General features: G+C 46.1%; 1 protein-coding gene across 1 annotated transcript in view; it reads right to left on the reverse strand.

Annotated features, from left to right (window-relative positions):
• CLPB (ClpB family mitochondrial disaggregase) overlaps positions 1 to 12,868 on the reverse strand; it is a 146,482-nt gene that overhangs the window by 40,460 nt on the left and 93,154 nt on the right. The window contains exon 6 of the mRNA XM_021675089.2: positions 2,469 to 2,566. Coding sequence (XP_021530764.2) covers positions 2,469 to 2,566 — 98 coding nt within the window. The remainder of the gene's footprint in view (positions 1 to 2,468; positions 2,567 to 12,868) is intronic.

The raw sequence follows: 12,868 nt of genomic DNA on the forward strand, positions 1-12,868 counted from the left end.
CTGAAGCTGCTGCCCAATAAGCCTAGCTACTCTGGCTTTGCCATGGACTAAATCTCATTCCCTCTCACTCACAGCTGTTCCTGTGCTCCTCCTCTTCTGGCCAGATGCCCCTATTACCATCAGCTTTTTCTCATGGCACAGTTCCTCTTGCCACCCTTCTGCCCTTCTCTGCACGTCAGTGTTACTTTGAATATGGTGTCTGTAATTGCCCTCCATGCTCCAGAAGGGTCTGACCAGCACAGGGGATTGCAACCAACTGCCATTTGTTCACTCTGGACATTAGCCCTGCAACAATGTGGCCAACATCAAGCCACTTCCCTTGGGCAGCCAAATTTTGTTAAGGGTCCCCCAGTAAGCCTAATCCCTCCATCAGCACTGGCACTAACGGGCCTGTTCTCTTGCTTCAATGGCCAGACCAGTGCCTGCTCTATGTTACACAAGCTCAAAAACCACAGGTACTCTTGGTCAAGTCCAGGGCTGGTCTCTCAGGGGACAGCAACTGGGCTAGAAAGGGGAGCTGATGATGAGAGTGCAGTCCCTAAAGTTATGTGCAACAGTGCTGAGGGATTTCCTTAAGGCTCTTGGGGAAGTTGACCCGATCTCCTGACCTGTTCCTAGGAGAGAAAAATGTGAACAAAAGGAGAGAAGCACTTGCCTTCTGAAATTTAGCAGTTCTTTCTGGTCACAAGGGCCCCTGGGGATGGATTGTGAAAAGCTAGTCACCCTTCCTAATTCCTTCCCTTCTCTGGAAGAAATTACTGCAAGGCAGTTACTAAAAATAGCAGGGAGGCAAAATCTGTATGGTTCATGTTGATTACTAAATATTTCCAGTTCTCCCATTCTAGGCACATGGTAGGATTACTTTTCTTGGCTCCCTTATGATTGGTTTGAAACATGGGATTCATTCTGGCTAATGAATAGTGAGTGGAAAGAAGGGCTCTTCTTTCTAGGCTGAGCATTTAACTGCAGATGTAAGACCCTTCAGAGCATCCTTTTCCCTCTGGCAAGCAACCAGCAACATTCCTGTGGGTGGCTGCTCTGCCTGCTGGGATCCCTAAGTGCCTAGGATGAATAGAGGCTGCCCCTTGTCCCTAACCACATGGAACATGCAACATAAGGCAAAAACAAATCTTGTTTTGTTTTAAACTACTGAAATTTGGGGTTGTTACAATAGCAGCATCTAGCTTATACTGACTGATCCACAGACAATCATTTGTTGCCTAGAACCTTAGAAGCCATTTAGTACAATATTTTCACATCTCAGAAGACTGAGCTTTAATGAGAGGAAGGGCTAGCCCAAGGTCACATGGGCAATGAGTGGCGAAGCTAAGATTAGAACCCTTATCTCTTCAGTCTCAGTCCAGTGAGCTAAGTGCTCAGACTCAAGACAGAGAATATTTGCCACTAGGTGGGACCTGCCACACTGAATCATCTCAAGGTACTTCAGCCACTTTGTGGATAAGAGACTCCACGATGCTGGAAAGGGCATAAGAGCGAAAGTCAAAAACCAGGTCTTCCAGTCCCTGTCCTGCCACCGAACCTACCACATGACCTTGTAGTCAAGCCTATTATGTTCAGTTTTGATGCTAACTCACTCTGGGACCAAAGGTAAGCCACATCACAGCCCTGGGCTCCAGTTTCTCCAGGAGTAAAACAAGTCAGTTGATTTAGGTTTCAGAGATTGAAACTTGTGCCAACAGCAGAGTCCCCTCAGAGGCTGCCCCAGGAGGGAAGGGCAGGCCATGTGGGCAGTGCTGTAGTCCATCCTTCTCCTTCAACTCAAACAACTCAATTTTCCTCTGATTTATTGGTTTGTGCTTTTGTAAGATTTCCCATCACTGGACTTGATTTCTAAGGTCCCTGCCAGCTCTTGAGATTTGTGATTCTAGTTCTTGGATTCTGTCCAGTAGTTCCTGAGTTACAGCTCTGTGGCTGGGAGAGGTAGAAGACTTAGCCCTTTTCTCAGGGAGTTCAAAAGTTTGGTTGAGAAGACAAAATTAGAATGGAGGATTTTTTGGCTTAGATTCTATTTTGGCTCAGATTCTATATCAGGCTCTCTGGAGTGTGTGTGGAGGGGAAAGGTGAAGGAATAGTTCTAGAAAGAGTGATGATGGGAAAAGATTGTTTGTTGAGGCTGTAGAACATGAGGCCTAGGAAAAATGCCTAAAATCTTTATGTGGGCTAAAGATTTTGTCTGGCTAGTGCCCCCTCCTCTGAAAAGGACCCATCACTTCATAAACCACATTTAAGGTAATGCTCAGAAGCCAGAAGTGGCCAAGTCCGCGCCTTTGTCATGACAGGGGCAGCTTCCTATTTTTGATGAGACTGTGGGCTGGATTTGTATTTAAACAGATAATAATCACCTAAGGAGAAGTGGCCTTTGGTGTAAAGCCTGACATAATTGAAAGAGTGAAAGATTAAATGATGCATGGAGTGTCCACAGGCCTCTTCCCTTCCCTGAGACTTACTTTGGCTTCAGAAGTCCTCAGAAGTTTCATCACTTCCCCTTCTCGGGCATAATCCAAGGGTGTGTGTCCCATTTCATTCCTCTGCAGGGGGTTGGCTCCTGCCAAGAGAAGAAGGATAAATGGTCAGAGGCTCTATGAGCGATCAGTGGGACCTCAGCCTTCCCTTGGAGGTGGCTTGGGGCTCTGATTTCTGTTAGGAATGTCCATGGACAGTCACAAATGGTGGGAAAAACATGGTACTGGGGCTCCTACATGTGCATGGACACATGTTCAATAACATATTACACACACATGGATGCGTTACACATATACAAATACACACTGCTGAACGTGCTAACAAAATATGCCAAATACACAGGTTAATATACCCCAGCACAAATACATGTAAACACACAATTTCATACATGCACTCATTAAAATGTCCACATTTTCCAATGTATCGGCATACAGATAAACATTCATTCATGAAGCTATATAAAGGGTTCCTTTTTAAGGCAGAGAATATCCCAAATAACAATTAAATGGTTCCCCTTCTTTCTGTTTTCTGCTCCTCTCCTTTTATGTTCTCTTACCTCTGGGCATTTCCTGTCTGTCTGAGTCAGCTGAGTGCCCTGGAAGGACAGGGGCACCATCAGCAACCTGGCTATGCCACTCTAGCTGTCAGTGAGTGAGTGTGTGTGTGTGTGTGTGTGTGTGTGTGTGTGTGTGTGTGTCTGGGCATTTCTTCCAATCATTAATTCCTGTGACTTAAGGACAAAGACTGAGTATGACAAGAAGAAGGGGTTAGCTTGGGGCCACGTATCTACCTTCTCTCTAAGTAATGACAGCTGACAAGCCTGTATAAACTGTCTACTTTGTGCCAGCCTTGCTAGTTATGGAGGAAAGGTCATTCTGACTCTCTGTGCTATCACAGCCTTCCCAAAGCCCAGGTTTAAGCACCTCACTCTCTTCAAAAACCATTCATTCCATTCAATTAGGCAGACCCTGAATGAATGGGGCCTGAGGACACAGAAGCATCACATCTGGCCCTGCCCTAAAGGTACTCCTCTCAAGTCAGGAAGACAGAAACATAATTAGAAAACTGCTTTGTGGCCGGGCGCGGTGGCTCAAGTCTGTAATCCCAGCACTTTGGGAGGCCGAGGCGGGTGGATCACGAGGTCAAGAGATCAAGACCATCCTGGTCAACATGGTGAAACCCCGTCTCTACTAATACAAAAAAAAGACTAGCTGGGCATGGTGGCGCGTGCCTGTAATCCCAGCTACTGAGGAGGCTGAGGCAGGAGAATTGCCTGAACCCAGGAGGCGGAGGTTGCGGTGAGCCGAGATCGCGCCATTGCACTCCAGCCTGGGTAACGAGCGAAACTCCGTCTCAAAAAAAAAAAAAAAAAAAGAAAACTGCTTTGTACACAGCAGATGCTCAATAAATGTGTGTTACATGGAACATTAAGGTAATAATTATCTACTACTTCTTTAGCTTCTTTCTCGCTCAGGAAGTATTGTCTGAAGTAAAGAAGGTTAAGACTTAGACCCTGCCACAGGATACAATGGACTGGCTGGGGATCCAATTAGCACAGGGCATGGCTCAGGTGGATGTCCAACCACTGTTGATGGACAGTAAAAACCAGTGTTTCTCAATCCAGTATGTGAAAACATTTATACCATGATACAGAAGTATTCCTACTGCAAGTCTCTACTTAAGAAGAAATGATCCTAGCTACTTGGGAGGCTGAGGCATGAGAATTGCCTGGTCCCAGGAGGCAGAGGTTGTAATGAGCAGAGATTGCACCACTGCACTCCAGCCTGGGCAACAGAGAGAGACCTTGTCTAATAAACAAACAAACAAAGTATACAATTCAGACCAGGCGTGGTGGCTCAAGTCTGTAATCCCAGCACTTTGGGAGGCCAAGGCGGGTGGATCATGTAGGTCAAGAGATGGAGACCATCCTGGCCAACATAAACCCCACCTCTACTAAAAATACTAAAATTAGCTGGGCGTGGTGGCACATGTCTGTAGTGCCAGCTACTTGGGAGGCAGAGGCAAGAGAATCACTTGAACCCAGGAGGTGGAGGTTGCAGTGAGCCGAGATCACGCCACTTCACTCCAGCCTGGCAACAGAGCGAGACTCCATCTCAAAAAAAAAAAAAGTATACAATTCAGTGGTTTAAAATGTAACATTCCTGAACACTTTCACCCCCCTCCAAAAGAAATCTCCTACCCATTATCAGACACTCCCCGTACCCCCAGCCCCAGCAACCATTAGTTTACTTTCTGTCTATGGATTTACCTATTCTGGATATTTCATATGAATAAAGTCATATAATACGAGGCCTTTTATATCTGACTTCTTCAAGCTTACCAGAATGTTTTCAAGGTTCATCCAACATGGCTGAATAATACTCCATTCTGTGGATATACTACATTGTATTTATCTGTCTATCAGGTGATGGACATTTAAGCTATTTCCTCTTTTTGGCTATTATATAAACAGTGCAATGAATATACACATACGAGTCTTTGTGTAGATGCATTTTCATGTCTCCTGGGCAGATCATTGGAATCACAATGTAATAATAGTAACACTGGTATTTATTGAGCACTTACTTTGTGCCAGGCACTGTGCTTGGTACTTTCCATACATTTTATCATTTAATCCTCACAACTACCCTGAGGGATAGGAATTAAAATCCCCAAGCTATACGTTCAGAAAAGTGAAATAACTAGCCTGAGGTCACAAAGCTAGCTTTACTTGCTTGAACTACGAGTGAAAACAACCCCCAGGTTTTCCTAACTCCAATTCTCTACTCTCACGAGGGTGGCACAATATACCCCCGCTGAAAAAGTCTTCAGTTGGCCTTTGCTTTCAGGACAAAGTGCAACCTCCCTAGGAGGGAGTCTGTCTGTGGTCTTCCTAACTACTGGGCAAGTCCTCAGAAGCTCAGTCAGAGCCTCATCCTTTCTTTCAATTCTGTTGGCACTTACTGGGCACTGTATATCTGCAAGCCTCTGTGTGCAGGATGATGGGGGATTGGCAGAGCCAATGAATAGTTTCCTTCTTTATATTCCTCGACTGTTCTATAGCAATTGATACCTTGGCCACTCTCTGCTTTGAGTTCTATAAAACCACTTTTCAGGTTTTCTTCCCATCCTTGTAACCATTTATTTTCTCTTTTGCAGACTCCTCTTCCTGTCTTTAAGATTATTAGGTGCTACCTAGAGTTCGAGTCCACCTCTCCAAGAGCTCACGGAGACAAGAGATCACAGGCTGAGTGTCATCAGTGTGCTGAAGGAGGGACAGGCAGCGCTGGGAGGCTCAGGAAGGAACAAAGTGCTCAGAGACTTGTTCGCCTGGCCCAGCCTTCCTGGCCCAGCCCCACTGAGCTGCTTTCTCTGGGGCAAGGGCTGAGGGGCCAGTGGCAGAGGGGATCCTCCCCTTCCCCCAGAGCTAAACCAGTGGAGGCAGAAAGGGAGATGTAATGAAGCAGTGGAAAGGTCTCTCCTTTCTTAGCCTCAAGGGGAGCTCTGTCACTAGATATAAGCTGCAGTAGAAGGGAGGATTAGGGAGAGACCTCTGGAAGGGGAAGAAGGGCAAAGAGAAGAGCAGAAAAATGGATAGGAAGAAAGAAATGGGAGAGAGAAGAGGAGGAGGAAGAGGAGAGAAGGTGACAGACAAAGACAGTAGAAGAACGTACGGAGAGTGAGATTAGCTTCTTCAAACAAGTGCTGTCAGTGATCTATATTTGCTTACAGAATGAAAAATGTGTGCCATAAACATTGGCCACTGAGTAATTTCTAGTAGGAGTCATGTCACTTCTCATAAAGGATGGGATAGGGACAGGTAGGACATCTCTGCATCTGGGCCAGCCAGCACATGGGCTCCTTTTAAAGCAGTACTGGGCCTGTCTCCAGCCCAGGAGGCTCTCAGGTCAGGCTCCACCTGACTACTCATGGGGAAGGCTCCCCAAGGTCCTGGAGCCTCAGAGCAGCACATCTGCCCCCACTTCAAGAAGGCTGAGGCAGGGGTACCATGGATAGTGTCCATCTAATATTAGTACCCCAGCCCTGCACCCTCGCTCTGACTTGACTAATTGCTGTAATAATTGATAGAACCTGACTTCTACTACTGATCGATTTCACCTCCACGACCAACGGCCACAAACCATTACACTCCAATAAATAACCACGTTGGGCCTCACCCGCCTGCCCTCTCCAGGGGCATCAGGATGGCCCGTGCCCTGGCCTGACCTCCCCTTGCCTCCCACCCAGGGCCCCTTCGGGCCGAGCAGCTGGTGTAGAGGGCCAGGCCTCTGGGAGCAAGTGAAAGGGCTGGATGGAGGTGGGGAGTGCTAATCGCAGGCCATCCGTCACCTCCCACTGGCTGTCTGGGGCTGGGGCAAACACCTGGAGCACCCCAGGCAGTGTGGTACAGGACCCCTCCCCTCCTCTCCCTCTCCAGATTAGTGTGTCCCAGCTTATAATATTTGATAAATAGCAGACTGGCTTCCTGGCAGCACTGCTGCGGCTGTGCCTGCCCGCTACAGCTGTGGAAGGTCACTCATTGGGGAAATATGTTTCTGTCAGTGGTATTGAAAAAAGTTTAGTGGAGTGACAGGCCTCAATTTTTCAAATTTTATTAACTCCATCCTCTTAACCATTTGTCTTGAATTCCTTCAGATTCTGGGGGATCTGTCAATAGGGCCTGGGCCAGGAAAGTAGTGTCGGGGGTGGGTGGTTGTGGGCAGATTCTGGTTGGTGCCACTGTGGCTAGTTTGGACCTCATCACCCAGGGCAAGGTAAAGCAGTGGCAATGGTGTTGGTGGGAGTGAAGGCCTGGCTCACTGGTGCTGAGGGAGCCCACTTCTCTTCTCTGGTTCAGCACCTGCCTTTGATTTGACACAATTATTGACTCTCCAAGTGGAAAAATGGTGAGTTCTTCTCATTTCCTAAGAAGATACTCCCTTCTACTACATCTCAAACAGGTGGTCACTCTGGCTTCTCTGAATGCCCCCAGTACCCAGCCCCAAGCTCATGGCTCTCCCAGGGGTGTCCCCCATTTAACTGAGGGCAGATTTTTTTGTATATGAGCCCCAGATTGACTCCCCACTTCTATCTTGGTTCTGAAAACACCTGTTTATCTTTTAAGACTAAGTCCAGACTTCTCGTCCAGGAAGCCTTCCTTGTTTCCCTTCCATCCCAGGTTGAGTACCATCCTTTCTGCTCCCATAGGCCCTACTGCTTCCAGCTTATTGCATTGGTCATCCTGCATTAAAGTCTGTCTCATCTAAGACCGAGAGTTCTTAGAAGTCAGACACTATGTTTGATATACTGCTATATATGCTTGCACGGGATGGGAGCTCAATAATATTTGCCAGATGACTGAACTGTATTCTCTTTTGATGCTATCTTCTGAGGCCACACAGAACATGGCTGTTCTTTCTGTCCCAGGAGAACCTTTCTGATAGCAAGTGCATAACCATGTACATTTTTCCTGTAGACTAAAGTCCCCAGTTTCTTCTTCTGCCTGGGTGGCAGAAGAAGTCAGGTCAGGCCCGGGTACCCTCTATGATCTGTAGGTGGGAAGTGGGGAGGAAGTGGTTGGAGAGAGAGACTCACCTGCCTTCCCTAGGGAGAATGCTGAAATTGGGGTTGAGGTGGGATTCAGATCTCTGCTGGTGGGAAAAGCTCATAAGCTGAGGGGGTGGGAGGAAGCTTGTCACTTCCTCCTCCCTTGACACTACTCTGTTCTGGTCCTTGCCTACCTCAAATAAGATCATGTGTATAAGAGGGCTTAACAACAACAACAACGGTTAATGTCCCATACAAGTGTGTTGGCCTATTATGATCAACATTGACATTCATGCCCCTCCCCACCCCCGGTTCTGTCAGCACACTGCCCTTCTAGTCATACGATTCCACCACACTGCAGTTCCCATGACCCATCCCTTCCCTCTGAAAGAGCACTGGGCTGGGGAGCCAGTGAGGGGCTGCCTTTCCTGGCTGTGTGATCCAGGGCACTTGCTTTACTTCTCTGGTGGTAATGATTGTTGCCCTACCTACCTCTAAGGGCTTTGTGAGGACTAATTAGATTAACAAGTTCAAAAATGATTGGAAAGAAAGACTACAGGTGTACAATGTTCTTTGTAATAACTTTTACATTCACCCTTGCTTTTCTTTTTTTTCACTCTTGCCTTTCATATTTACTGCTAGTGGCTTTCCACCTTCATCCTGATTGTCACTATTGCAGCAGTCTGCTGACTATCTCAAATTAGAAGTTTTTGCTGAAACTTCTAATTATGGGAAATCTTTCCCATAATCAGAGATATGTCAGTGTGGACTGATCTGTTCTTTTTGGTTGTGAGCTTGGTTGTGAGCTCCTCATCAAGGAAACATTGAGAGAGAGAGAGAGTGAGAGGATGACCACATATCAGAAGTGGTGCACCTTCCCTGACTCCATGCTCAGCTCTACTCTGTCCCCACCTGTGGCCTCTCTGATTATCCAGGTCCTACCCATTCTTCAAGGCTCAGTTCTTTCCTCCTCCAGTGATCAGTGCTCTCCCTTCTGGGCTCCTAGTGTCCTCCCTACTCACTCCTTTTCCTGGCCCTCAGCCTCAGGATCCTTGCCTGCCACTTTCATATCTCGGTTTAGTCTTCACATCCAGTATGTATGGGACGGCTTAGGTCAAAGCCACTTCTCCTCTACTTTCCCAGAGGCTGAAGGTGAGAGAGAAGAGACTTGTTGAGAATGCTGCAGGAAGCAGAGAAGACCTGGGAATAGAGCTCTGGTCTCCTGATATCTTGAGCTTTTTCCATAAACCACACCATTGAGTCCTATTCAACATATGTATGTACGCGGACATGCACACCTGCAGATAAGCCTCCTCTGTAATGAAAAATACTTACTGGGCACTTGTTATGTGCCATATCCTGTGCTGACAATGTCCATGGATTTAACAACTTGGTGAAGACAGCAGGAGAGGTATTTTTTCTAGTTTACAGATGAGTTAACTGAGTCTAGCAGAAGAGCAAGGGGAAAGGTTACAGGCTAACTTGTTGGGTATGATGCCTTTATATACAGTGTCTGAATTGTTCATCAAACAAAAATTCTGAGAAAGTAGAGGCTTGAGGAAGTGAAATAATTTGCTCATGATCATACAGCAGATAAATAGTAAAGCTGAGATTTAACATGGGGATTTATTATACTATTTTTCTTTTGTACATGTTTGATATTTTACATAATTAAAAAGTATTTTTTTAGGAAAGGAAGCCAGGTCTGGTTTTCCACCATAAAGTGCTACCTTCCAAAGGCCTGATTATTCAAAAAGAGAGAAAAATAATCTTTTTTCCTCCCTTCCAGTATGCTCAGATGCTCCAAAGCCAAGATTGAGGAGTCTCTAGCAGTAGGTTTGGGATAGACAGCTTTGTAGAAACAGGAAAAAAATGCCAGGCTTAGTGGTTCACACCTTTAATCCCAGCACTTTGGGAGGCTGAGGTGGGCGGATCACAAGGTCAGGAGTTCGAGACCAGCCTGACCAACATGGTGAAACCCCATCTCTACTAAAATTAGTCAAGCGTGCTGGTGCGTGCCTATAACCCCAGCAACTCAGGAGCCTGAGGGAGGAGAATCACTTGAACCCTGGAGGCGGAGGATGCACTAAGCTGAGATCGCGCCACTGCACTCCAGCCTGGGCAACAGAAGAAACTCCGTCTCATAAAAAAAAAAGGACAAAATGACACTCCCTTTCCTCCTCCCTTTCTAGGGGCCTGGGGAATGGTAACACACATTAACTGACCTCCTAGAATGCCATCTACAAGTCCCAACCCCCCCCCAATGGACATGCTCTGATGTGACCCCTTGCCTTCAGGGAGGCAGATTTCTAAAGTTTAGGAAACAGAGACAGTTTAATGGAATGGATCGAGACATTCCTCATTCCACTGTATGGAATCAGACTTGTTCTGGCCCTTGGGCAGAACTCAGACTAGTGAAAGACAGATAGGGATAGGAACAATGTCGATATAGTATGGTAAATGTCAGGGGAGTGAGATGAGGATGATGATTCTTCTTCCTCTCCCTGGTACAAGGGAGCTAGGCATTGGGTAGCTGAGGAGATGGGAAAGCACAGCACCAGCTGGAGAAGAGCAGAAGATACTGCACTAAGCACTAAAGAAAAAAGGACGGGAGAAGTGGAGAGGCCTGAGGGAGGGAAATTAGAGCTCAAGGTCACAGAGACTACGAGTAGGAGAGTGGGAGCTAGAACCCACACCCACTAGTCCAGGGCTCTTTCTACCCACACAGTCTCAGCCTCTGCCCACCCTGTGGCTTTCATTTCCTCAGCACTGAGTGGAAGGGTTGGCCTACACTGGGCTACCGCTGTTCTCTTCTGTGGTGCCAAACTCATCTTTGCCCACCGCTTAGACTTCATGTCCTGCAAGTCTCAGGTTCATCTTCTCTGCCCTGAAGAATGCTTTGTGAATGGCTAGAAAAGGAATGGTGATGACTGCTAGGCATCAGGATGGGTGCACAGAAGCCAAGTCATGCCAGACTAACCTCTCCTTTCTTTATCATATCAGGATGACCTGTTTACTCAAACAGGTACAATTAGGGCAAATGTGGACTTCACGAGACACCTGATGGGATGCCTCAGGATAATCCTGTGGTCACCATGGAGAAATGTGGGCTGGATGCCAGTACCACATGAAATGTTAGTAAATGAGTGATAGACTAAAGAGACCCAAGGGGGTGGGTCACTGATGGATCAGAGGTCTGGAAGGAGTTTTCAGTGGCAGCAAACACTTGGTCCATTTAGCATGTTTATCTATGACATGGATATCACAGGGACATCTTCCTCATCAAACCTGCAGCTGTAATTGAGGTGGGAAGGGTACCAAATACACCTGATGGAAGATTGACATTAAGAGCTAAAGCAAATGTGATGAAAGTTAGTGGAAATACACAGGAAGTCACATGTTTAGGAAAAGAAACAAAGTGAGGATTGTTCTGGGAAATGTGATTGAGACAGGAAAGGGTTTAGAGGCCACGTGAGAAAAATAGTTTAAGGAAGTAGTAGGTTTAGGCTGGAAAAAAAAAGCTCAGGAGAACATGCATTTGAAGGGCCATCATGTAAAACTGGGATTAGATTCATTCTACATGAATCCAAGGGTAATATTAAAACCCTTAGAAGCAGATTTTGGCTAAATTTCTAACTATCAGAATATCTAAAAACAGAATATGAGCCAGCACTGAAAGTGTTCACTCATTTAATGGACAACCACTTAGGGGGTTTGCTACTTATATATGGGTTTACAGATATTTTTTCAAGACTAATTGTTAACTTGCACTTATCCATTCATTCAAAGACACTTTTTGAGTCTTCTATGTGTTTGGCACCATTGTAGGTGCTAGGGATACAAAAGTGAGTAAGAAGATACAGTTCTTGCTTTTAAGGCACTTCTGATCCAGCTGAGGGGAGATGGACAAGTTTATTTCAATAGTATCTTGTGCTATGATTACAGGCCTCAGCACAGGGAAGGCAGGCTTTAGTTTAGATTAAGTCAGAGTTCCTGTGGAAATTTAAAAAATGCATTTGATTACTAAAGGCCGTGTAACAGTTTAATCAAGGCCAAATCACTTGCTCAAACTAACTACTGGCTGTGGGAATATAAGTGTACAGTGAAACAGAATTTGTGGATTTTTGTGCATGACATTTTGCTCTTATACCTTGAGTTTTGGTCTTTGGCTGGGACTTGTTTATGTACCTACAGATTGTCTTACAAGTGGCTGTGGTGTCAGGGTGAAATGATTTAGCCAGCAGGGCTACCCAAGTCTCCATTTCTTACCCACCCTATGGGGACTGCTTCAACAGAGACATAAACATGCTCCTGCCGTTACCTTATTGCACTCGTCACACGGGGAGGCTAGAAGGCTTGATTCAGGGATATGATTGGATTTTAAATCCCAGTCTCACAGGATTTTAATTACTGGTCTGGGGCAGCAGAGATAGGCGCTGGCTGCCTTTGGATGGAGGAGGTCGATACGCCAGTCCACAACATATTGAGCCACAATGCCTGCAGACTCTATTGCTCTATTTAATCATCTTTTGCAAAATTTACAGTGGAACAGGAGGGATCAATACGGAATTTATCACATTCTCTTGTAAATATGAGCCAGGAAAGAGTTCCAGGCAGTTTGTTACTGAGTGGGAGGGAACATGTCTGTGTGCAGCTGGACATTAGGAGATGAGACAAAATCCATACTTCTTGGCATAAGCTACAGACATTCAGCCAGTCCCTTTAAGCCTGCAGGCAAGTTCAATGGGAAGAACACTGACTCATTCATTCAGCCAACCAACCAACCAATCAACTAACCAACCAACCAATATTCCAGAGCACCTATTTTATGCCAGAC

The sequence above is a fragment of the Aotus nancymaae genome, unplaced genomic scaffold (assembly GCF_030222135.1).
Source record: "Aotus nancymaae isolate 86718 unplaced genomic scaffold, 86718_ANA_hifiasm-v0.15.2.pri h1tg000059l, whole genome shotgun sequence".
Classification (NCBI taxonomy): Eukaryota; Metazoa; Chordata; class Mammalia; order Primates; family Aotidae; genus Aotus; species Aotus nancymaae.